This window comes from Ailuropoda melanoleuca, chromosome 4 (genome assembly GCF_002007445.2).
Source record: "Ailuropoda melanoleuca isolate Jingjing chromosome 4, ASM200744v2, whole genome shotgun sequence".
NCBI lineage: Eukaryota > Metazoa > Chordata > Mammalia > Carnivora > Ursidae > Ailuropoda > Ailuropoda melanoleuca.
The window spans coordinates 93,526,032-93,552,039 of record NC_048221.1 but is presented as its reverse complement, the minus strand read 5'-3'; the positions used below and the strand labels follow the sequence as shown (position 1 = coordinate 93,552,039).

Below are 26,008 nucleotides of genomic sequence, written 5' to 3'. Positions count from 1 at the left end.
TCCTGATACCTTTGCCTTGGTACGTGAGAAATTTCTTTGCCCTGGCCGCTTTCAATACTGTATCCTTGGATCTAATATTTGCGAATTGCACTATGACATGCCGTGGCGTAGGTTTGTCCTGGTTGAGCTTGGATGGGGTCCTCTCTGCCTCTTGGACACGAATGCTTGTTTCCCTTGCTAGATTAGGGAAGTTTTCAGCTACAATTTGTTCAAATATCTCTTCTAGACCTCTGTTTTTCTCCACCCCTTCAGGGATGCCGATGATTCTGACATTGGATCGTTTCATAGAGTCAGTAATCTCCCGTAATCTACATTCGTGGGCGTGGATTTTTTTAAGACCAGCTTCTATTTTCGTTTTTTCTTCTACTAACCCATCCTCCAATTCGCTAACGCGTTCCTCTGCCTCGGTGACCCTGGCCGTCAGAGCCTCTAGTTTTGACTGCATTTGGCTCATAGAATTTTTAATTTCTGTCAGATTCGCTCTCATTTCTGCCCTTAGGGATTCTATATTCTCAGCAACGCTTTCTCTGATGCTTTTTTCAAGTTTACTCATCATCTTGACCATTGTTGCTCTGAATTCCATTTCTGATAATTGGGATACATCCATATGTATTAATTCTGTGGCCGAGGCCAATTCTGTGGCAGAGGCCACAGACTCATTATCTTTTCTTTGCTGGGGGGGACTTCTCCTTCTCGTCATTCTGATGAAGAGAGATTGCAGGGTTGTCCAGAGCCCAAGTGTTGACTGGGACCCAGGCCGTGCGCCCTTGTTTTATAGAGATCTTAGGGATGTGGGCTTCTTCCTTAAAGAGTTTATTTATTTATTTGAGAGAGAGAGAGACAGTCAGCAAGAAAGGGAACCCAAGCAGAGGAGTGGGAGAGGAAGAAGCAGGTTCCCGGTGGAGAAGCCCGATGAAGGACTCCTTACGGAGCGTTGTGATCACACCCTAATCCGAAGACAGGTGCTTGGTGACTGCGCCACTCAGGCGCTCCGGGTTGTGGGCTTCTTGATTTTTCAGCCTGCCTTCTGGGGGAGGGGCCTGCCTGCAGGTACTCAGAAAACCCTGTTTGGGTAGAGTCTCTGTGTCCCTTGCGAGGGGGGATGGGGATGGGCACCCTGTGAGCCGGTATTTCCGGGCTTTTGTTCTCTGGCGGCTTTCCCTGGCGGTTTGCTATGCCTCTTCTGAGAGAGCAGCAGCGGCTGAAATTCAGCCTCTGTCTCAGAACAGAGGGATCGCGGATCGTTCTCCACTGATGTTCTGGCCACTTTAACTCTGTTTCTGTTGGTGCTGCTCAACCCTGCAGCATCCCGGGCTGTGCGCCCCACACCCGGCGTCCCAGCCCTCACTTCCAGGGCCGGCACGTCTCTGTCCTTTGTGTTTCCAACCCCGCCCGCCGCCAGCCGCCCCGCGCGGGCTCCCGGAGCTCCCCGTCTCAGTCTGGTGTCTCACGGGTGCCGTCCGCGAGTCCGCCTGCTCCCCCGTGCAGGTGGCCCGCCAACCGCCAGCCGTCCCGCGTGCGCTCCCGGAGCTCCCTTCTCAGCCTGCTGTCTCAAGCGTGCGGGTCCGCGGTCTGTCCGCTCCCCCTTGCAGGTGGCTACCGCTTCCCGGCGCCCTGACACGGCGGCTCCCTCCCCCTTCTGTTTAGCTTCCGATATCTGTGCGCGGTTTCACGGCTCCCCGCTTCGTACCTCGATACTCAGCGCTGGAGATGTTCATTTGTAGAGATCCAGATGTATCTTTCTGCGTCTCAGGCTGATTCCATGGATATTCCCGCTGGTCTGGTACCTATCCAGCTCAACTCAGGGGACCGGCTGAAAAAGGGGTCCCCTACTCCTCCGCCATCTTAACCTCCCTCCAACACAGCCTTCTGCATACAGTTGCTTCCTGGTTTCTTTCTTTCTTCCTTTTTTTTTTTTTTTTAAAGTAAGCTCTGTGTCCAGTGTGGGGCTCGAACCCATGACCCTGGGATCGAGAGTTGCATGATCCATCAACTGAGCCAGCCAGGCCCCCCCACTTCTTGGTTTCTGTGTCCCTCCATCAAGACATGTTTGCCCGAGAGGTTCAGATATTGCTGTCAGAAAATAACAAACACTTGGCTCCACAGCCCTTAGCTGGAAAATTCCTCACTACAGTTCTAGCTTAGGAAAACTCAGAACCTGAGCAGCATCAGGACTGTGGATCTCAGGGAACACCTGGAGGCCAGGCTCAGCCACGGTTCGTACACACCTGCTGGGTCCCCAGATTAGTCACCACTCAGCACCCAACCTATGAGGGGCTGTCAGGCTGCACTAACAATGTTTTAAAAAGAAAATCATAACTTGAGTCTAATCGTTAAAAAACAATCAGGAGGAGAATCTCCTTGTTTTTAGGATAAATGCAGAAATATCAAATAGTGTCACCCTGCTTCAGTTTACTTTCAAATGGTTCAGCAAGAAAATATATGTATATGTACATACATATATACATTTGCAAGTGCAAAGGACCTGAGGAAGAAACAAGGTTGGAATATTTCCAAATGTGAAGAAAGCCAGCGAGAAGGAATGGTGAGAGATGGGAGCGTGGAGACAGACAGATGCCAGATCCTGGAGTGTTTTGTTGAAGATGATAGATTTTTAATTTTCTTTCCAGTGTAATGAGAATCCTTTGAAGCAAGGGACTGCCTAATTCCATTATGCATCTCATTTCTTCCCATACCTGGGAAATGTCCCCACGTGCTTGGAGCTACTATATCCATGGAAAGGGTTTTTGTTCTTTGTAGACATGTAGACTTTCCCCCTACCCATTTCTCCGGTGGCTAAACACTGGGCCTTTGTGTTCCTTGTGGTTCTTACTGCAGGGAAAGTACCCAGGAACCAGGGGATTCCCTTGTCAAATCACCCACTCCCAAGAAGGTGACTATAGGCCACATCCAGGAAGGGGAACTGTGCCCATATCAGGGAGTTGTGGTCATGGGGGGCAGCCAGGCCTCTTGTGGCCAGGGAAGAGGAACAGTTCCTTCTGGAATTTACAGAGAGAACTTAAAGCTAGAAATAGCACATTTTTGATGGAAGTGGACAGTAGATGCTCAGAATAGAGGATCCCCAAGAGGGATGGGCGCTCATTCCTTCTATTTTATGCTGGATCTTTGCATCTTTTCCCCTCTCTGGGTCTCCCTGATAGCATTTAACAGTACCCCTGTCCTTCTGTCACCAACCTATAGCTGCATCCCCTCCTCTCCTTCCTGGAGTGCAAGGTTGGAGAAGAACCACGTAACTGGATAGATTGGGCCACAGGAGGAAAACATCACTTGTCCCTTGGTGGCGTGCTAGAATTAGCCCTTACAGGCTCTCAAGAGCCTATCAAGTGCATCTTTTCTCAACTCTGCTTTTGGTGACATCATATTGGTTACTTAATGGCCACAGTAGAAATATTTACACAATGACAGTTGGCAAATATTACAGATCGGGGTTCCCCTCTAGATCTAGAGGCCAGTTGTTAAATGTCCTTGAGCATGCTACTGCATATTCCGTTTGTTTAAAATTCTCTTCTTTCCCCCCATATTAAAGTTTCTCAGGACTTTTCCCCTGGACTGAAGGACTCAATGTTAAGAGTAGGTTTAGCCTTGAGCATGGTGCTCATGAAAGAGAGCTCAGAAACTACAGCGGAAAATATTCCCTCCCACAAAACTACAGGGAAACAGACCTATTTAAAGTGAGTTCTGATGAAGAGGTATATTGAGAAAATCTACAAAGAGCACCGGTTTTACTCTCCTTGCCAGTGAGAAGACTTGTTGAAAGGGTATAATCCTCTTCTGTTTTCATATAACAAAGGAATCTTTTAGGATGTGTGGACTTCAGAGATTGTTAAGTGCTGTGAAATGTAACCTTTCATTCTTGAAAGCCCGTAATTCCTATTGGTTGTCACTCAACAATTCAATGCCCTGATATCAATATTTACATTGATATATTTTTTCCTGAAGGTATAACGTGAGAGGTTTTGAGTTAGTCCAGAAAATGAGCTTTGGCATTTCCCTTGCCAACCTCCATGCATGGTAGATTCCTTTTTCAAAGGGTCTGAGAGCCTTTGAAATGTTCCAGGGCCACTGTGCATTCCAGGGCCGCTTATGAATATGTGGTTCCAGGGCTGCGGGTCTGTTTCCTTGCCCCTGGTGAGCTTCCTTTTCCGTTCTCCTCTGCTGCTATTCTAAATCAGCACTCTTCTTTTCAGTTTCCCGGTGCAACTCCAGCAGATCTTTCCCTCCTGCTTCATCAAACAATCAGGAAAGAGTGAGAGGGAAATAGTCACAGAGAAGCTTGGAGGCAGATTGCTGAGAAAAAATGGTGGTTGGGAGCTGACCAGCTAACCAAACCACTTCCGCCTGACTGGAATGAAAAGAACGAGATGAATACACGTAGCAAAGACCTCACCAGTAGTGCTGAAGCTAGGAATGCCAAAATTTTTGAGAAGTGTCCTCTAGACATAAAATTTGGACTCTAAAATTGAAATGAGATTGTATGATCCAACATGGTTCTTTCTGGAGAGTGATTGTGGGGCAGAAGGGGGCCCACAAATGACACCAAACCCATTACCACGTCCTGTTAATTCTGCTCCTAAATACATCTGGAATCCTCCCTATGTCTCTATATATTCATAGTTTTAATGGGTTGTTTTGTGTACACAGGAAAGTTATTCATGTGGATTGTTTCATCCATATGATTATTGAACTCTCTTATCAATTTGAATAACTCTTCCAGATGGTTCTTTCAATTTCATAGCTAAAACATCATATCAATCTACAAATCATAATAACCTTGTCATCTTCCCTTGAAAAGAAAAAAGTTGGGACCTGCATAAAAGAAACTAAAACATGTAGCCTGACAGATACAACGGAAATAGACATCACGTACACCTAGATGTAAAGACTATTTTAAGGATGTCACGTCTTCCTAAATTATTTTACAGCTTTACTAAAATCACTAAATTTGCTAAAATTAACCTTTATGTGAAATTGTAATAGGACTTTGTTTTTCTAATTTTCCAAAAGGTAATTTGAAAGAACAAGTTAAGAATGGCTAAGAAAATTTTATTTAAAAATGGTTAACAAGGGGGATCTGCCATAGTTTAAGATATTTGGTAAAGCAGTTACTAGTTTGGTAATATTAAAATAATTCTAAAGTTAATAAAACAAACAGAGAGGCCTTTAACAGACCTGAGAAGAAAACAATTAATGTCAAAGAAAGTATGTGAGGAAGGTACATATTACTCAACAGAATGGTGCTGATATTCTGTGGGTAGCATGGCCTCTTTGGAAGGGGGTGATGATTCTTTGTCTGATTCAACTGGGAAAGTGGAAGACCTCATAGAGCAAACAAAGTGGAACTTAGAAATCTGTGGGAACTGCAGTCTCTCTCTGAACCTTCCTTTTTTTTTTGGTTTCAGGACACTATTTCTCAGAGTGAGAAGTGTTATCCATTAAGTGTAAAAGAAAAATGGTAATGGAAACCCTGTTATAAACAATGTTTGGGTTTTTTTTAGTTTTTATTTATTTATTTTTGAGAGAGAGAGAGAGAGAATGAGCGGGGGAGGGGCAGAGGGACAAGCAGAGTCCCCACTGAGCAGGGAGCCTGATGTGGTACTCAATCCCAGGACCCTGGGATCATGACCTAAGCTGAAGGCAGACACTCAACCGACTGAGCCACCCAGGCACCCTAAACAAGGTGAGGCAGATTTTCTCTTTCTTTCTTTCTTTCTTTCTTTCTTTCTTTCTTTCTTTCTTTCTTTCTTTCTTTCGACTCTATACACAAGCCTGCATTTTATTTATTTATTTATTTATAATAATATTTTTTTATTATATTATGTCAGTCACCATATGGTACATCCCTGGTTTCTGATGTAAAGTTCAATGATTCATTAGTTGCGTATTAACACCCAGTGCACCATGCAATACGTGCCCTCCTTACTACCCATCACCAGCCTATCACGTTCCCCCACCCCCCTCCCCTCTGAAGCCCTCAGTTTGTTTCTCAGAGTCCATAGTCTCTCATGGTTCACCCCCTTCTGTTTACGCCCCCTTTCTTCTTCCCTTTCTTCTCCTACCGATCTTCCTATTTCTTATGTTCCATAATGAGTGAAACCATATGAGAATTGTCTTTCTCTGCTTGACTTATTTCGCTTAGCATTATCTCCTCCAGTCCCGTCCATGTTGCAGCAAATGTTGAGGAATCGTTCTTTTTGATGGTTGAGTAATATTCCATTGTATATATGGACCACATCTTCTTAATCCAGTCATCTGTTGAAGGGCATCTCAGCTCCTTGCATGATTTAGCTATTGTGGACAATGCTGCTATGTCCACAACATTGGGGTCCATATGGCCCTTCTCTTCACTACATCTGTATCTTTGGGGTAAATACCCAGTAGTGCAATTGCTGGATCATAGGGTAGCTCAATTTTTAACTTTTTAAGGGACCTCCACACTGTTTTCCAAAGTGGCTGTACCAATTTAAGCAGATTTTCTTAACACAGGACTTCTCAGAACCTTTAATATGCTCACAGTTACCATGAATCTTCAAGAAAGACATACAGCATGGACTGTTTACCAAACTTTTTTAACCTTTGAACCCATTTTGAGCATACTTCTGGACTAGTGTTCCATTTAACACACTGCAGGAAAACTGGATCAATCTTAATAGGAAAGGAGATATCTCTGTGGGTATATCAATTAGGGTTCTTGATTGAAACAACAAGCCCATGTCTGCATAACTTAAGCATAAAAGGAATTTATTGGGAAGGTAACCACTTGGTCTCAGACTCAGTGTGAAGGCTTGGACAATGGGGCAGGTCCAAGGGAAGGAGGACATCAGAGAAGACTCCCAACATGTCCCTTGAAGACTCTCAGATATCTTTGAGCCAGTGCATTATTGTCTCAGTCGTGTAGATGGTGGCCTCTGATTGCCTGAGCCTGGGTAACGTGCCAGGGATCTGGGAAGAAGAAATGTCCTTTTCGTCTTTCAACTCAGAGTTGTGGTCCTGTCTACCACCGATTTTGAGATATCTCTTTATTAAGAAGGGTACTGCTATCCTGGACGAAGAGACAAGTATCTCTGCAGCCCAATACCCAAACACACCCTTTCCCTCATCCTAACACTTCCCCAAGCTTCTCTCACCTGACTAGTGCAGCTGTAGGCTATCCGGACGCAACTTCTTTCCAAGAGTAGACAACCCGCTGTCTTGTGAGTTATTGCAATCAGCTCCAAGTCCAGCATCACTGAGTGATGTATTGTCCTCTTTAGTTCTGTCATGATCCCATCTGGGTATCCAATGGTAAGTGAGAGGAAAAAGAAAGAAAAATGAAATTAAATTTAAAAAAAAGATACATGACACAGCAAGAAGGATATACAGGAATAGTGGCCTTAACCCTTGTTTCTGCTAAGTTCATGAGGCCACATGACCACCTTCCATGACCATTTATTCTGTCTTCCTTTGCTCTTCAGTCAGCATGTCAACTGCCTATGTTCTTTACCTGGTGGGATGAGTCAGACCTTTGTTTCTGAGCTGTCTTATTCTGTTGGTCATCCCATTTATTAAGAATACCAGACTTTACAGGTTGAACTAGAAGATAGCCCAGGGTATCTATTGCTTGAGTTGCAGTCATAATCCTCCCTGCCCCCTATATTAGTCATCTATTGCTGCCTAACGGATCACCCCCAAACTCAGTGGCTCTAACAACAGACACTCATGATCTCAGTGTTTGTGGGCGAGGAATCTAGGTGTGGCTTAGCTGGGCACCTCTGACTCAGTGTCTGTCATGAGGTTGCATTCAGGCTGTTGGCTGCGACTGCGGTCTCATCTGAAGACACAACTGGTGGGGGAGGGTCATTCTTCCAAGATCACAAGGGCATGAGTACCAGGAGGCAGAAATCATTGGGGACCACCTTAGGGGATACCTACCACATGACATTTGTGTGTCAGTGAGGCTTCTTCCCTTAATTGTCAGGATCAACCATCCTACATGGTAGACATGGAGATACACCTCACAGATTCCCCTTCAAAGAAGAGCTTGTTGCCTGAACTTCTTTGTTGGGGGTGCTGTGAGCAGATGGTCTCCAGCTGTCAGCTCCTTCAGGGAGCCTCAGTTACAGACATAGCCTCACCCAAGGGCACATCCTTCCCTGGGTGGCCTGTACCCAATGAATGATTAAGGCAGGGTCAATCAGGTATGGACATTTTAGCCTAACATAGGACAAGTCTGGTGGGTCGTTTACGCTCCAGGGCTCTTCATGGGGCTGACTGAAGATTGTTGGTCCTGTACTAAAGTTCAACAGTTCAGCTTATCTCCCTGCCCAATCCTGTCTTCTCTGACTCCCTTCCACAGATGTTGGTCCTTCATAAAAAATCTTGTACACCAAACTCCATCTCTGTGTCTGCTTTTGGAAAACCCAGTCTGAGACATTGCCAAACTATGATCTTTTTTTAAAAAACCTGTTTTTCCAGTGGCATGAGATGTTTGAAATAGCCAGATAGCAGTCCCAGGTCCTCATTCAGGAGAATCATTGTTGTGTTCTCTGGTAGAAATATTCCTCCTCCGGGTACCCTAAGTCAGAAGATCCAGACTTTCAGAAATGAAGTAAAACCATTGAGTATGGGTCATTATATGTCAGTGTGAGAGAGACTACCTAATTATACTCCTTGGTGTAAGTACTGTAGATACATGTATTTTAGGGGAAGAAACAGCCCTATTTAAAGCAGATGCTACATGCTGCAGAGCAGCTCCCAGAGTTTCAAGGCATTGTCTCCTAGCTGGCACTACAATCTACTCTTCAGTGCTCAAGTCCACTGTTGTACAAGGGCAACTATTTCGGGGGGATGGAAAACATGAGAAGTCCAGTGAATCTCAGGGGCACAAGTCCATTCCTTTCTTCTTTCACTCTAAAGTGAGTTCCTTACAAGGACTATGTCGAATGGGATGCCATGACATTCAATACGTGACTATGGATGGTGTTGCTGGGAGAAGCATGGCCATCAGTGAGAACAAATTTAAATTCAAAGTAAGTTTCTTTGGCAGTGAAGACAAAACACTGTCCGCTCCGTGGCAATCAACCAGCTATCAGGTACCACTCTGATCCACCCAGGGAAAGATACCATGTTGAGGGTTCAGAGTTAGCCTCTGTGTTGGAAGCTTGGGTACACAGCAGTAATAGCACCGGAGAGGAGAAATGCCTGCTGTTGAGTCCATACGTAGGCTACATACATGGCACTTTGAACATGAGCCCACAGAGTAGTCACAGAAGAGGCTGGGCAAAGAGGCTGGCTCTCATACACAGAAGGGTCTTTAAGTTTACTGATTATTGAGAGTGTCTTCCTTTAGGGGGCTCTTTGGCAATATTGGCGTGGACAAGAATATTCTCACACACCGGTCCAATTTACTATCCTACTCCTGATGGAGAGGGTCCGATGTAATCAATGTGTTAGTAGGGAGATGAGTGTTCCCACCCCACGTGTATAGAAGTAGGAGTACCGTTATTATGAATAGTGATTATTATAATAACATTTATTGAGTGCTTACTATATGCTTGCGTTTGTATTAACTCACTGAATCTCTGTCAAAGCCCGGTGAGGCAGATAGCATTATCGTGCCCATTTTACAGATGAGGCGGTTGCAGCGCAGAGAAGTTAGTAACTTGCCCAGGCTTATACATTCAAAGTGGTCACACAGATTTGAACCTGGGTGGTCCATCTCTGGAGCCTTTGTTCTCAAATACCAGGCTGTGCCATCCCTTTGTTTCAGGCTCTCCGACCTATCTTCTTTCTTCCAATGTGCTACCCTCCCTCAGGAAAGCCTCTTGCAGGAATGCCCTTTTCCCTGCCATAAAGTTTACTCCCACTTTTCCCTAGATCTCAGCTCAGGTGTCACTTCCAGGGAAGCCTTCTCTAATCTCCACAGACAAGGTCTTCCCTTCTGCACGCTCAGAGAGCTCCTTGTCCTTTTCCTTCGTGTCACTTAACACAGCATGTGATATACTTATTTGCGCTACATTTATTGTAAGCTCCTACATTTATTGCTCACCGCCCAGTGCAGGGCTGGCACCCAGAAGGCTTGCAATAAGCACTTGCTGAATGACTTTGGTGAGAGGTTTGGGGCGTGTTCTTGATTCTCTGTGAATCTGTTTGTGTTTTATGTGAGTGACGGACAGTGCGGTGGGTTACTGTTTTCCAGGCCCGGTGCATATACACTTGCAGGCCCAGAGCAGTGAAGCTCGGGACTCTTGAGGTTTGGGTTTTTCAGGCCACAAGATGGCTCACTCCTTCCCTTTCTGGGTCAAGATCATTAACTCTGGACAAGTGCTGCCAGACATTTTCGTTCACCAGTCATCTAGACAGAGCAACTCTTGTAACATAGCACTAAGGTGTTTGCATATGGAGTTACTTCACTTCTCCTGAACTTATGCAGGTGACATATGCTCCCCTAAATAAATCATCCACCCAACCAGTGAATGGAAGAGCCAGGATTCCATGCCAGGGCTGAGGTTTTTCGACTGGATTGATGGTTTTCAGCCTTGGCTGCATGTAGGACTCACTCAAGGGTTATTAAAGATGCTGATGCCTGAACCCCAACCCACACCAAATGAGTCAGAATTTTGGGGGGTGTGGCACTGGCATTTTGTACAAACATGTTCCAGGAGTTGACCCACCACTGTGCTGGGTCCTAGACACATAGCTCTCATTCTCTACCACCCCACCCAGGGAAGAGGGCTCTGTGGGCATGTCGTTCTCATGTGGTTGAGAGTCAGATGTATTAGGAGAAAGGTTTACTTGCAGGGAGTGAAAGCGTGGAACTATATTTCTGTATTGTGTTTTATTTTATTTTATTTTATTTTTTAAAAAGATTTATTTATTTTTGACAGAGAGAGAGAAGGGGCAGAGGGAGAGATCTTCAAGCAGACTCCCCATTGAGCACAGAGCCTGACACGGGCCTCAGTCCCACGACCCATGAGATCACAACCTGAGCTAAAACCAAGAGTCAGGTGCTCAACCAACTGAGCCACCCAGGTGCCTCTGTATCTCTGTACTGTGTTTTAAATAGGAGTATTTTGGGAAAATGTCATATTTTACACCATTTTATTTTATTTTTAAAGATTTTATTTATTTATTCGACAGAGATAGAGACAGCCAGCGAGAGAGGGAACACAAGCAGGGGGAGTGGGAGAGGAAGAAGCAGGCTCATAGCGGAAGAGCCTGATGTGGGGCTCGATCCCATAACGCCAGGATCACGCCCTGAGCCGAAGGCAGATGCTTAACCGCTGTGCCACCCAGGCGCCCCTATTTTACACCATTTTAAACTGCAAATTTTTTTGTTGTTGCTTTAGGCTTAATCATAAATATACTTTATTTTCCTTTCAAGAAAACAGGTGGAATGCCAAGAATTATCCAGAGAGAACTGCACTCTGCTGCAGGGCAGGAACCTGGCTGTTTTGTTCAAGGCAGAATTCCCAGCATGTAGGCATAAAGCTTGGCACACAGTGAGTACTTGATAAATTTCATCAGGTGGGTGAATGGATGCTGGAGTGAATGAGTGAGAGGCAATACCATGCATTTCTGTGGGGATATTCCCAGTGGAGATAGGATGGAAGACACTCGTCCTAAGGGTCCTGGATGAAAGCTGCAGCTGTACGGAGCAGGGACATCCCTAGGGAGCAGCTGGAGGCAAACGAAATTTAAGGTTCCCTTTAGGAAGACTGACCCAGTTAAAGGGCCAGCTGGAGAGCATAATTTGGGGAAAGAAGTTCATACATAGTAAAATGGGAAAAGAAACTAAAAACATAAAGTGGTGGTTGAGAGCAGTTATCTCATTACTTGCTGAAAAAGAGCAAAATTGAAATATTTGGAAAGAGAAACTTATGTTAAAATTGAAGAAGAAAGTTGGAGGGAACCATACACAGCCTCGGGATATGAAGTGAACGGTGTTAGATTTGTTAGAGTGTAGGCATAGGTTGGGATATTGAAATTTATTGGCAAAGTGGTTTTAGTTTGCAGAGGACAGAAAGCCCTGTTGTGGCATTGGAGATATTATTGTGGGATTTGGGGTTTTTGGAGGTCCTGTTCTTTTTGGGGGGTTTGGGTGCAGATTTGCATAGCACATGCGTCACAGAAGTCACGTTAAGACAGAACCAGATGCTGGCTGGGTTTTCCTTACTCTGGGTTTTGGGAACTTGACTTCAGTTGCCAAACAGGATCCCTGTGCTCAAGGACTAAGTGATGATTTTACAAGTTATTTATGCAGTGTGCCTGGCGGGGAAAGGTCAGCTCTCATTCCACCCCTCCCCCTGCCTTTCTGGGGGAGGGGACCCTGGCCGAGAACAGAGTGAGAAATGGATGAATGAATTATGAAATATATGCCACAGGTGACCTGTTGTCTACATCAGTTCTCCCATATCTGCTTGGTCAGTGACTGCTGCTAACTCAGTGTGGCTCAGGGGACAGTTTTGACTCTGGGGATGCTCTTCTGGGTGTTTCATGACATCTCTTCCCCACAAAGGCTGAGGCTCACTTATTTTCACCTCTTGTCCTTTTCTCTGTTCAAGACCATACCAGGCAGCCCTCCACTGTTACCCAAGTTTTGTCTGATTGGGAGCAGCTGGGCGGGGGATGCAGGGTGCCCAGAGAGCCTGTGTTTCTCATCCCATGTTGGGTCTGTGGTCCCTAGCACTGTGGGGACTCCTAACAGTTAACTAGCCTTCAGTAACCGGCTTCCTGGATGAGCTGGACTGGTTAGACAGCACGTTTATGATTTCCCATCATTTCCCCTTCTAACCCTCCCTCCTTTCTTGTTCCTCCTCATGCCGGCACCCAACCTCAGGCAGCTCTTCTCGCTTTCCTGCTCACGTTAATATAGCCCCCAAGTCTGGTCAGATAATCACAAAAGTGCACACTCTCATCGAACTAGCGTTTCTCCCCTTCCCAGGCCAGGCTCAGTCGCGGAAGCATGAGATGGTGGAGGGAGGGCTTGACTTTTTGTTTTGTTGCCCTCCCTTCTCTCCTCCTCACTCCTACCCACCCCACCCCCAAACTGTATTTGCTCTGGGTGACAGGAAGGTCCTTAACAGGGACCCTTGAAATCTGGTATTTGCCACACGTAGGTGGAGCATTTCCTACCTGCCTGTTCATTTGCGTAGGTGCACTTTTGGGGGTTTTGGGGAGATCTGCACTCCTGAGGAGCTGTCACGGGCTGTTCTCTTGGCACAGGTGATGGCTCTTTTGGCTGTCTGCTTTTGGCCTCACCTTGGCCCCTGTTTTCCCGTGGTCCCCCCACACGCTCCTCCCCGCTGTGGTCCTTATCGGCAGCCCCCCTCAATCAACTAAGAATACCTTCCTACTAGGGGGAGCCCAATTCCCATCCATTGACGCACATCACTTTCCCCACCAAACTCTGGGAGAGCGGACTTTGCCTTTCTTTCCCACTCTGCGGTCCCAAGGCAGTAGCTGGCTGAAGCTCCTTGCCTTAGATTCTCCCATTCACTTTAAACAGATGATTTTTTAGAGCAGTTTTAGGTTTGCGGTAAAATTAACCAAAGTATAGAGTTATCCTACAGTCCCCACCCAGCCTCCCCCTGCCTCTTCCACTCTCAGCATCCCCCACCAGAGCAGTCCTTTTGTTACAGCTCTAAGCCATTCTTGCTCAAAGCCCGTAGTTCACATTTGGGTTCCCTCTTGTACATTTTATGGGTTTTGACCAATGTATAATGATAGGTACTCACGGAGCGCCTGGGTGGCTCAGTTCTTAAGTGTCTGCCTTTGGCTCAGGCTGTGATCCCGGTGTTCTGGGATCGAGCCCCGCATCGGGCTCCTCTGCTGGGAGCCTGCTTCTTCCTCTCCCACTCCCCTGCTGTGTTCCCTCTCTCGCTGGCTGTCTTTCTCTCTCTGTCAAATAAATAAATAAATTCTTTTAAAAAAATGATAGGTACTCACTATTGCAGCAGCATACAGAATAGTTTCACTGCCCTAAAAATCCTCTGTGCCCACCCATGCCTTCCCACCTCTCGTGTTATCCCTGGTGACTACTGATCTTTCTACTGTGTCCATAGTTTGCCTTTTCCAGAATGTCGTATAGTTGGAACCATATAGTATGTAGTCTTTTCAAATTGGCTTCTTTTACTTAATAATATGCATTTAAGGTTCCTCCATGTCCTTTCATGGCTTGATAGCTCATTTCTTTTCAGTGCTGAATAATATTCTGTTATCTGGGTGCGTACGAGTTTACTCATCCATTCACCTACTGAAGGCCTTAGACTTTTCTTTCATGTGTCAAGTACCAGACTATTTATCTCTCAAGTTCTACGGATATATACCAAGCTTTCTAAATGGTCCTATTAAGGCTACGTTAGAATAGTGGCCCCAAAGCTGTCCACGTTCTAATCCCCACAGCCTGAGAGTATATTACGTGGCATGGCAAAGTGGAATTAAGGTCGATAATCAGCTGGCTTTAAGATAGGGAAATTATCCTGGATTATCTGGTTGGGCCCAATATAAAGGTCCTTAAAAATAGAAACAGAAGCAGAAGACTCGGTATCAGAGTGATGGGATGTGATAAGAACCCAACCTATTGATGCTCTGAACCAAGCAGTGTTGAGGTTAAAAAGGGGGAGTCATTTCCCAAAGGAAGGGACTCTTGATATCAGAAATGGGGATGGGAAGGATGCTGGGGAAAATAAGCAGGAGCTGTCCGATTAGATACTTACATAAATATATGCACATAGTTAGAGACAGCTACAGACATACATACACGTACAAACACGTACATGCATACGTACCTACATGGAGATAGTTAGGAAGAATGAACGTCCTTCATCCTTGGTCCTTTTCAATCTTGGGACAGTCTTGGGAGATGCACGTTTTTTCAATAAGAGGAACATTATTCTGGGGCGCCTGGGTGGCTCAGTTGTTGAGCGTCTGCCTTTGGCTCAGGGCGTGCTCCTGGCATTCTGGGATCGAGCCCCACATCAGGCTCCTCCGCTATGAGCCTGCTTCTTCCTCTCCCACTCCCCCTGCTTGTGTTCCTTCTCTCACTGGTTATCTCTCTCTCTGTCAAATGAATAAATAAAATCTTTAAAAAAAAAAAAAGAGGAACACTATTCTGTAGGCAGGGTCTCTGGCTGTCTTTCTCCTTGCACCTGGTGCACGGTGGGTATCCTAGAGGAATGCAAGCATGAGTGGGCTCACCGAGCACTGCGTTCCTGTTGGTTTCTCTGCCCTCGCCCCTGTTGCCGGGGCACAGACGGTATCCTGGGATCCCTTGATTATCTGGGGTCTGCTGGTCAAGCCTGGCATCACATTATACACAAGGGTCTCCTCTGAGGCTGTGGACAAGCCTAACCGGCTGTCACAATGTCTTCTTTCTCTCATCATAGCCATTCTGTCCTCTCTGTGTCCCCCTCCCCTTCCCCACCCCCTTTCCCGGTGTGTTGTCCACTCTACTGTCCTCCGTGCCTTGACTGGAGGGACCGGGATTCCTCTCCTTGGAGATGACTCTTGTGCCCTGCTGAGGCATTTCAAGCAACCCAGGTCTCTTTTCCACTCCCACTGATTGTGTCCATGGTCCACCCCCAAGCAGAAGGAGAGTTCTTTTTTTTTTTTTTTTTTTTTTTTTTTTTATTTATTTATTTATTTTTTTAAATTTTATTTTATTATTATGTTAGTCACCATACAGTACATCCCCGGATTCCGATGCAAAGTTCGATGCTTCATTAGTTGCGTATAACACCCAGTGCACCATGCAATACGTGCCCTCCTTACTACCCATCACCAGTCTATCCCCTTCCCCCACCCCCTCCCCTCTGAAGTCTTCAGTTTGTTTCTCATAGTCCATAGTCTCTCATGTTTCATTGCCCCTTCTGATTACCCCCCTTTTCTTTATCCCTTTCTTCCCCTACCTATCCTCCTAGTTCTTATGTTCCATAGATGAGAGAAATCATATGATAATTGTCTTTCTCTGCTTGACTTATTTCACTTAGCATTATCTCCTCCAGTGCCGTCCATGTTGCAGCAAATGTTGAGAATTCGTTCTTTCTGATAAGCTGAGTAATATTCCATTGTATATATGGACCACAGCTTCTTAATCCAGTCATCTGTTGAAGGGCATCTCGGCTCAGAAGGAGAGTTCTGACCAGAGAAGGGAAAAAGTGGCCAAACTGTTTCCTTCCTCCGCCCTTCTCCAAAGAAAGTCTTCAAACCCCAGGGGCATGGTGAGTGGAAAAACAGAGAGATGAGTATGAACTTCCCTTTCTGTCATCACAGCAGTGAGTTTTGGTCACTCTAAGTCTGGCTCAAAGTTCCTCCTCTGTTTAGAAGAGCTGGACTTGCCTGAGTGTCTCAGAGAACCTCCCATTTTCCTGGCAGGAAAGTATGGCTGAGGCACCTGCCTCCGGCCCTGTTTTTTTTCCTCCCGGGCTGTCAGGTCAGGGGCCAGAAAGGCCCCCAGAGGGATGCACGGGAGATGTGCTCAGTCAGTACCTGCGGATAGATGAGCACAGCCATAGGAAAAGAGCTCGTGACTCACTCCTTTCCCGCTGAGTGAGAAGTGAAACTCCCCACGGCTGGGACTTTTACGTGCACATTCTCTAAAACCCCGGTGGCCCACAGCCCAGGATTTGGGTTGCTTCTTGCTTAGCTCCTCATGCTGGATCAGCGGAATATCTATGTGAGGCTCCCAGTTCCACCACTCAGAGTAGATCCCCCCCAAGCCCAGCCCTTCTTATGTAGTGAGGCCTCTGGATCCTTTCCTGGGACCAGTGAGAGGGCATATAGGCATTTCATCAATACCTCATGCTACAAACCAGCAGAGGTTTGGGAAAAGTCACCTCTTTGACAGGGAGGAGGCCACACACTCCAGGTCATATTGTGTGGCAGCTTCTGTCCCTCACATGCCTCAGGAGGGGACCAGGATCCCCAAAGCCCCTTCTACCAGAGCCCTGAGTAACGTGGCTTCTTCTCTACCCCAGGCCCTGGACTATGACAGGCTGTGGATGTAGGGCCAGGAGCCAGCAGCAGAAGGGCTGAGGTGACTCTGGGGTTTGACTGGGTACCATCCATGATATCCCAGAAGCAGAACATTCTAACCCCTTTGGAACATTGGTGGAACCAAGGTTCTGCAACCAAATGAGCAGCCTGAAGAGAGTGGGTATAGTCATATGTGTTCAGAGACAGGCAGTGAGTTAGGGTGAGGCCTTCAGTTTGGGGGATTAGCTAATGTCAAAGGTTAGAAGAGGTAGCAGTCCTAGAAGGTATGGACAGAATATGGGTAGCGAGGAGATGAGATAGGGTGAAAGGGACACCACACCTGTGGCCCAACTTCTTTCCCACCATGTGGGGAGTGTGGTGAGGACTCCCCTCTGTGTCAGTCCTCATCCAGTGAGGGGAGCAGCTCCAGTCTGAGGCCCAGTCCTCCCGGAGAGAGCAGCACGGGGCCCGTAAGTACAGCGGACTGAGTAGGGGGGTAGGATCCTCTCAGATATCCAAGCAGCAGAAGCCCCTGCAAGGATAGGTGGCTATTTCATTGGCCTTCCTCATTTATTTCCAACCCTTGTCCCTGACACCACCCTGTCTTCCAGATCCATTGGCTCAGATTCAGCAACACTGGGCCAACTTTCTCGTCCCAGGGCCAGAATTGTCATGCATTTTTGGGTAAGGTATAAATCACAATTCTCTCATGTCTTTGCTGTGGAAATGAATGAGACTAGAAAGAAGCAGTAGCTTCTGGAAGACAGATCCCGATCCACAGACTGTAGGTTTCAGGGTTGAGAAATGATCAGCTGTCAACTCTTCCATCTCCTGATCTCCCATGTATTCAGCCAGCCAACCATCCATCCGTCTAATGTGGACCGACTCCCTTCCTTTTCCTCCTCCCTCCCTCCCTCTCTCCTCTCCTCTTTTCCATCCTCTCTTTCCTATCTTCCAAGTATTATTTGTTTAGAATCTATTATGTACCAGGTTTCTCAGATGTGGCAGACTTCTTCAAAGCATGAGAATCTTCCCAGGAGAGAAATTCACCCTTCACTGAGCCCCACATCAGCTCCTGTTTGCCCTTAGCTTCTCCCACGTAGGAACAGTTTCTGGTCTGATGGCACTGAGCCTCCCCACTTTGAGAAGCTCACAAGTGCAGGAAGCAGGGAGGAGAACCCACATTTTCCACTTACACATAGAATCTCCAAGCCCCACTTTTATAAAGGGATGCTGTGTCATCTAAAATGCCTTACTAACAGCAAGTATTTTATTGCATTGGTCTCCTTATCGGTCTCCTTGCTTCCAGGCTTCCCACATCCTATTCGATGTTCCTCACCACTGTCAGAGTGAACTTCCTTCAATGTCCCTGTCCTTGTCTCTCTCCTGCCTGAAGGCCTTCATTGGCTCCATGTCACCCAGAAGTCAAAGTTCAAGCTTCTTAATATGAGCCCAGGTGCCTCGTTAGCCCCATGCCCTTCCCATTCCTGTCAGATACTTCATATTCCAACACCACCAATCGGCCCTCCATGCTGTCTTATGCCCCCATACTTCTGAATATGCTAATCCTTCTCCCTGGAGTTTTTACCATTATTCCATCTTTGTACTTCCTTTGGTACATATTCTTCTATTGTTATGCTCATCACACTGTATTGTCATTTATTTACTCTGGTCTGTCTTTCCTACCAGATCGTGAGCTGCTGGAATACAGACTGTGAGTTAGTCATCTTTGTGGCCCAGTCCTTGCACAGTGCCTGGTACCTAGGAGGCACTCCATATGTATTTGTGGGATGAATGCTCATGGGTGGATGATGGATGAAAGGACTTTTATAGGAGAACTAGAGTAGCGCTGGGACAATAGGGTTTAAGTGTCCGTGTAACAGGCCCCCAGAGAAGAAGACAAATGGCCTCTTCCTGAGAGCTCAGAAATTTGCAGAGAGGATTGAGCTGTGGCTGAGACCTGGCAAGGTGTCTAAGCCAGAAATGGGGAACTTGGGATGATAGGACTACCTCCTGTGGGACTCACTTCCCATTTCTTCTAGATAAAAGGTCCTTGGGGAGCCAGCCAGCTAGAAGTACGTGTGCTACAGGGGTGAGCGTGCAGGATGAAGGCTGCTGAGAGTGAGGTCCCAGATGTGCACTTTACTGTAGATAAGCAGAACGTCTCCCTCTGGCCCCGAGGCAAGCACCAGGCTCTGCTCAGAATCTGCTTGCTGCTCTGTGTTCTGCTGTTGGCGGGTCCTTCAACAAACATTCTCTTCTTGTTCTGGCAGAGCCTCCTCCCAAGACAGGCCCATGTCTGGTTCTGAGGAAGCCTCTCACAGTCCAAGCTGCAGTCATCATCCTGACGCTGGGCCTGACCGCCTCCGTCCTGCTGCAGGCCATTTTCTGTAAGTCCCCAGGTTTTATCGTCCCAGCTCGGTCCTTCACCACCGTCAGCTCCTTCAACATCTAGACCGTCTTCTTCCTACTGTCCAATTGTGTCTCCCACCTCTGGCTTTTCCATTTGTCTCATTTCTCCTCTTTCCAGGTGCAGCCATGGGGTTCTTTGTCCCCAGTAAGATGAGCTGCTGCTTTCTCCTCCCTGATTCCAGGAAGATTTTTCTGACTGGGATCAGTACTTGCGTGCTTGTGCTCAAGGATATGCTCTTTTGTCCCCAGGAAACATTCACCCATTTCTTCATCCCATGTCATCCTCACCCCCCGAGCTGTGTCCCTTTTATTTGGAGCCTTGTGGGCAGCCACTAGCAGTGAGCAAAATGTTTCCTGACCCCACAAAAGAAGGACTTCCAACTGTGTCCTCAGCCCCAACTGATGAGGTGGAGAATCTGCCAATGAGTGGACAGATCTCCTGGTTCACCGTTCTCAGCAGGACCCCTTCATGCTCTCTTCATTCTTCTTCCATTCCTGCCAAGGTCACATCAAGGGAGACTTCCTACTTGTTCACCAGATGTGTGACTTATCTTTCCTCCTCTTCTGCTTTGCCCAGCCCCTCATGTTCTCTGCTAGCAGAGCCTTCTCACTCCCACCAGGTCTCCAGAAAGCAGGGGAAGGGAACATCTGTCTTCTCCCTTCAAGCCTTTGGGACATATTTGGTCTCAGACTTGGAGCCTCTGAGCAAGTTTCCTCTTGGTTTGTCATTGGTCTCCTGTCTGGCACCCAAGCCTGTGACCTGAGCAGAGTGTGATGGTGGGTGGGACAAGGGAAGGGGAGAAATTGTTTCATAATTCCCTCTTTTCATATTCTCTGGAGAAGAAGTCACTTTCAGATTGGAAGTCTGCATGGCTGGTTCCCATCCTGGCCACAGGGGGCCTTTGGGCAGATGTGGGAAGGGTGCTGCCCTAGCTGATGCCACTGCAGGGGCCTCTGAAAGGAGAGAGCTGGAAAGTGGGTGATGGAGCCCCCGGGGTGCAACAAGGGGGTAACTAGGGCATCTTTGTGCCCTGAACATGCAAAGATAATTTAGGACTGGGTACTGATCCCCACTTCTGCTTGCCTGTGAGGTCCTCCAACTGAGTCCATGTTTTATTAATATTGCATTATCTGCATCTGCAAGAGTTCCTGGCCAGCACTAGGTACCCATCGCATGTTTGTTGAATGAGTACATTATGAATGAATGGAGGGTAAACGACAGGTCTTTGGGTAGCTCGAGCCTATCCCCTCCTTTCCCTTCCTTCTATCACCCTGACAACACTCCCAGTCCGTGGGAATCCCCTTAGCTGACCTCTTAACTTTCTTAAAACCCAGATCCCTGGTTTATGCGCACAATATCAGATGTAAAGACCAACGCCCAGTTGCTGAAAGGCCATGTGGACAACATCAGCACTCTGGGTTCTGAGGTTAAGAGGAATAGAGGCGGCGTGGAGGCAACCGGCATTCAGGTCCGGATGGTGAATGCCAGCCTGGATCATGTGCGTTCTCAGATTGGGAAGTTGGAAGCTGGTGTGAAGAAAGCCGATGCACAGATCCAGATATTAACAAGAAGATGGGAGGAGGTCATTGATTTAAATGCCCAAATTCCAGCGTTAAAAAGAGATTTGGATAAAGCCAGTTCTTTAAATGCAAAGGTCCGGGGACTCCAGAGCAATCTGGAGAACATCAGCAAGTTGTTCAAACGGCAAAGTAAGTGACTCAGAAGGGAATGTTGCAAGCTGACCAGTGGCCCGTGGGGCCTTACCAGCCTCAGGCATGAGGTCGTCAGGCTGGTGTATGTGGAAGGAAGGGGAAGAGGAGCCGGACAGGCATGGTTGAACAGTTAAGAAGCAAGGGCTCAGCAGTGGGCTTGGAGGTCTTAGGGGCTGTTCAGGAGAGAAGGGGCCAGGCACCAGCATGGGCTCTCACACCAAGGCACAGAGGATGAAGGCATTAGGGACTCTTGGCCCAATCCTAGCTATTTTTTTTTAAGATTTTATTTATTTATTTGACAGAGATAGAGACAGCCAGCGGGAGTGGGAGAGGAAGAAGCAGGCTCATAGCAGAGGAGCCTGATGTGGGGCTCGATCCCATAACGCTAGGATCACGCCCTGAGCCGACAGATGCTTAATGACTGCGCTACCCAGGCACCCCCCAAACCTAGCTATTTATCCATTGAGTTCCTTCCCCAAAGCTGGGGGACTCAACTCCTTGTGATGGTCAACAGAGAACTGCTTCCCCCTCGGGGGAGAGACAGATTCTTGATCAGTGTCTCTCTCTGCCCTGTTTGAACCCAAGGACTCTACCACTCTCAGCCAGACCTTCAGCAGGTGGGGCAGTTTTTCTGAGCCCCTACACAAGGACCCCAGGACCCCAGAGCCCAGCCCCATCCCCTACTGTCTCTGAGATCCCACTTGAGAGCCACCTGCAGCCAGCACCCAGAGGAAACAGGGACCCCAGTGTTCATCTTTTGCCCTTGTTCTTCAGATGACATTCTGCAGATGGTTTCTCAAGGCTGGAAGTACTTCAAGGAGAACTTTTATTATTTTTCTCAAATCCCAAAGACCTGGTACAGTGCCCAGCAGTTCTGTATGTCCAGGGATTCACACCTGACCTCAGTGGCCTCAGAGAATGAACAGGTGAGTGCTGTTCCAATGGGTTCTAGGAAGGGGGTGTATTAACAGCTGTATCAGGCAGGATGGGCAAAAGTATGGTGCAGTGGCAAAAATCCCCAAATATCAGTGACCTAACAATGGAGGATTACTTCTCAGTTACACTGCATGTCCGACAAAGGCCTGCAAGGGGTTCTGTCCGTTGTGGTTTCTCGAAGACCTATGCCGAAAGACTTCATTTCAACGTAGGTTTCCGCAATTGCTGAAGCAGGGAAAGAGAACATGCCAAATCATATGTTGGCTCTTAAGCTTCTGCCCAGAAATAGCAGGCGTCACTTCTGCTCACATTTCATTGGCCAAAGCAAATGATGCAGGAGTCCCAGCTTCAGAGAGGGCAGGGAGATACAGTCTTTCCATGGGCCGAGAAAACGAAGGCATTTGTGAATAGCATTAATAACACTGCGTAACCTAAGAAGTCTCCTACCTGGTCGGCAGAATATTGAACGAGTCCCTTTCATCTGGGAGCTGGGCTAGTAGAGCAGGTAAGAGTGTGTGCTCTGGAGTCAGAGTCTAGAGCCCCAACCCTGTCCCTAACTAGTCCTAGGGCCCCGGGTAGGTTACTTAACTTCATTAGCTCAGCCTGTTCGTCAGTGAAACACACATGATAATAGTCCCTGCGTTAGAGAATAGCTGAGTAGATGCATATTAAGGGCTCACTACATTTAGTTATTATGATCTGGGCCCTTCTCCTGGGGTCCCTGCTCTGGGGTTTAGCTGAGTCTTTCTTGTGCCCCGGCGCCTGCTTCCTGAGGGGCCGACAAGCCTGAGTCCTGAGTCTGTTAGTTGTGGGGCAAAGACAAATCAGAATTTGGAGGGTGGACTCGGTAGGGACAGGAAGGGGCTTGAGAGAGGTCAGTGTGTGTGGTGTGTCCGTGGGACTGTCACTGAGGACAGGTGAAGGACCCCCAGAGAGACAGATGTTCCAGCTGCGAGTCATGGCAGTGTCTCACTCCTTCTCCTTCCCTACAGGAATTTCTGTACAAGATGGCAGGTGGACTTTTCTACTGGATCGGCCTGACCAAAGCCGGGAGTGAAGGGGACTGGTACTGGGTAGATAATACTCCATTTGACAAGGACCTGAGTGCACGGTAAGCCCCAAGGCCTCCTTCCCAGCCTGACTTTCCTGGGCCAGGGCCAGGGCACAATGGGTGGGGTGACTGCAGGATTTGTGGTTCTTCCCTGTTCTCTGCCACTCATTGCCATGGGACTGGGGACAAATCCATGGCCTCTCCATGGCCTCTGGGGTTTGGCAGCATGGCCTTCCACCCAGCCTCAGCAGGGCCCCTGTTCTAAGTCTTGGGCTTTGCCATGTGGGTTTGTGTAGGGCCTTGAGAACGGTGGGCTGGCTTGGCCCTAACTTGGGGGAGTGATTGCAGGTTTTGAGGTTGACGGCTCACCAGTTCCCTTCCTCTCAGGCAAGGGTGCAAAAACGTGATGCTATCACCCAGGATCATAGCTGGGATTGAAGCCATTTATTTCTTCACTGGAAACAAAGTTTTTCTTTGTTTTTCCCTTTGGTAGGTTCTGGATTCCAGGTGAGCCCAACAATTTTGGGAGCAATGAACACTGTGCCAATATAAAGGCGTCCTCGCTTCAGTCATGGAATGATGCCTCCTGTGACAACAAGCTCTTTTTCATCTGTAAACGGCCCTACATCCCGTCAGAACCATGACAGGACTGGCTCCAAGCTCGCACATTGAGCTCCAATGCTTGTCAAACTCGAGAAAATGCCCCTCTTTCTTCCAACTCCAGGGTGACTTTGCACCTTCATTTTTCTGGCTTCAAAATTGTCCCAGAGGCATCCTGGAGTTCATCTGCTTTGGCTGGGAATTCTCTGACCCCATAGAGGCACCTGGACTGGAAGGGAGATCTTGGAAAGGGAGAGGAGGGCAGAGAGGATTTGGAAGTTCCAACTGCCTCAGTAAGGTGATCAGGACCTTGGGGTTCCCTGTCCCTTCAGAGAAGCCTCAGATTTATCACATGAAGGTTGCTTCAGACCACCCAGACAATTTTCCTGATATCAGTGTTTAGGGCTTTTCCAGTTGATCCCACAGAATTCCCAGTTGCCTGTCTAGGGGACTGTATTATTCTCAGTGGGAAGAGCTCTGCACTTGGTGACCCTGTCCAGGCTGTGACCCCACTGCCCACTCCATCCAAATCTCCTGACGTTTGAGCCCCTTCTTCTCTGAGATGGGAACAACTGGTTCAGGTCAGGGGCCGATGTGGAAATGAGTCTTCTTTAGAGCTGGATCAGTATCCACGCTCCTTCTCGCTTGGCCTCACTCGGCAGACTCCATGGTCCAGCTCTCTTGTGCAGTCCTCCGTCCAGCCCCTCTGCCTCCCCTCCTGCACATCCTCTTCGGGCTGCGTTTCCTCTCTGCCCTTTAGGTACAGAGCAAGTGGTCCTCTGTCCCTAGAGAGTTCACCTGTAAACTTCATCAGAATAAAATCCTGCGTGGGTAAAGCATGTTTTACCTCTGTGAGCATATTTTATTCGTCGATATACAGGTGAACGTGCCGGCAAGGCCATCTGCTCTGCTGGACATGAAGTCCTGGGGTTTCCCCAGGAAACAGTTGGGGGTTCAAAAACGAAAAGGGGTGGAGAAGACCCAGCCCTGGAAATGCCACAAAATATAAGCAGTACTTACCCCTGGTTTTTATTGAAATAAAGGAGAGTGAGCTCTGCAGTGTCACGACCCTCTTGGTGGTCTTTCCCCTCCGATGTTCATTGGACAGTCTTCTGTTGCCTGGCTTTACTCCTGAGGGGGAGACTTGGCAACGTTTCCCACTCTTCATGAAGACCCTGTTCATGGGTATCAGGTCCAAACCCTGATCCAGTGGCCGAGGCAGGGATCCAGGCAGGGGCTGTACCCTCCAGCAGCAGAGCAGAGGGGGAGCAGGGAGGATGTGGTATGAGCATGGGGGTGGGCTCAGCAGAGCACCCTCCTCTCCTTAGGTCCTCATTAGGGCCCTCAGTAGGGTCTTGGGGACAGGACATCTTCCTTTAATGACTGTGACGAGCAGGTGGTGTTCTGGGCACAAGGGGGTCAGGCTTAGGGCAGAGGCATTAGGAGGAAGCTTGAAAAAACATGGGACAAATGGGATTTTTAAACTATGGCAATGGATGAGGGATGGGCAGGCAGTGATCCATGCAGAAGCATTTGTGGGCCAGTTCCAGAGACTGCTGAGGTCTGAGGGCATGGGTATGTCAGGGCAGAGAAGACAGGCAAGTCAGTGTGGCTGCCACAGGCAAGAGAAAATTCCACATTTTAACCAAGAAATATTTTGTTGAACAACATAATTCCAAGCAGCAAATTAGGGGAGAATTTAATTTTTTCCCAGTGTTGACTCTCTGGTCATAGCACGAGCTGATACAGAAATTAAACATAAGCTGCTCCTAGGAAGCTGTCCCAATGGACTGCTCTCCACTTCACTCTCCCACTTGCCATGTTAGTCCTGATCTCTGGGCTGCCATGTTGAGTAGCATGTGGCCCTGGTCCACACTTTGCCTTCCTCCCGAGGTGGCACTTGTCACCGGGACAGCTGATTCTGAAACTTGTATTGTAAGGTCTACAATTTCATGTGCTGCTGTGACATCTTTGAGCCTGTTCTCATCAGATGGTCACCTTACCTCGCTAAGTTCCTCTATCCACTGGACCAGCTGCTTTCCGCCCAACTTTCAACCTGCTGGGTTCCATGAACCCACCTGCCTGCCAACCCAGGAAGCTATTCCAACAGGCCAATCACGTCACCCTGCAGGAAGCAGGGCCGCTGTGTCTTCATGTTACTACAGTGCCTACCTACCACAGTCCTTGCTGGTTCACTGTGCTCATGGGTATCACCCCCGGGGGGGCCTGCATCATTTGTGATGTCCTCCTCCTCCAGACTGTGATATATGACTTAGAAATGACTGTCACTTTCATCCATTCAGTGTTAGATGCCGTATTCTGTTT

At 47.7% G+C, this 26,008-nt stretch overlaps 1 protein-coding gene across 6 annotated transcripts in view; it reads left to right on the top strand.

Moving 5' to 3' along the window:
• The window catches only part of CD207 (CD207 molecule), a 58,619-nt gene that overhangs the window by 28,020 nt on the left and 4,591 nt on the right, over positions 1–26,008 (top strand). For 3 of the 6 annotated variants that reach the window (XM_034659332.1, XM_034659328.1, XM_034659331.1), the window contains 8 exons: positions 11,381–11,498; positions 16,110–16,217; positions 17,583–17,655; positions 19,245–19,361; positions 20,719–21,093; positions 21,871–22,022; positions 23,025–23,143; positions 23,577–24,515. In XM_034659332.1, coding sequence (XP_034515223.1) covers positions 16,215–16,217; positions 17,583–17,655; positions 19,245–19,361; positions 20,719–21,093; positions 21,871–22,022; positions 23,025–23,143; positions 23,577–23,727 — 990 coding nt within the window. In that variant the 5' untranslated portion in view covers positions 11,381–11,498; positions 16,110–16,214 and the 3' untranslated portion in view covers positions 23,728–24,515. Of the gene's footprint in view, positions 1–11,380; positions 11,499–16,109; positions 16,218–17,582; positions 17,656–19,013; positions 19,153–19,244; positions 19,362–20,718; positions 21,094–21,870; positions 22,023–23,024; positions 23,144–23,576; positions 24,516–26,008 lie in introns of those variants that run through there. The other 3 variants (XM_034659329.1, XM_034659333.1, XM_019794865.2) reach the window with 3 other exon arrangements.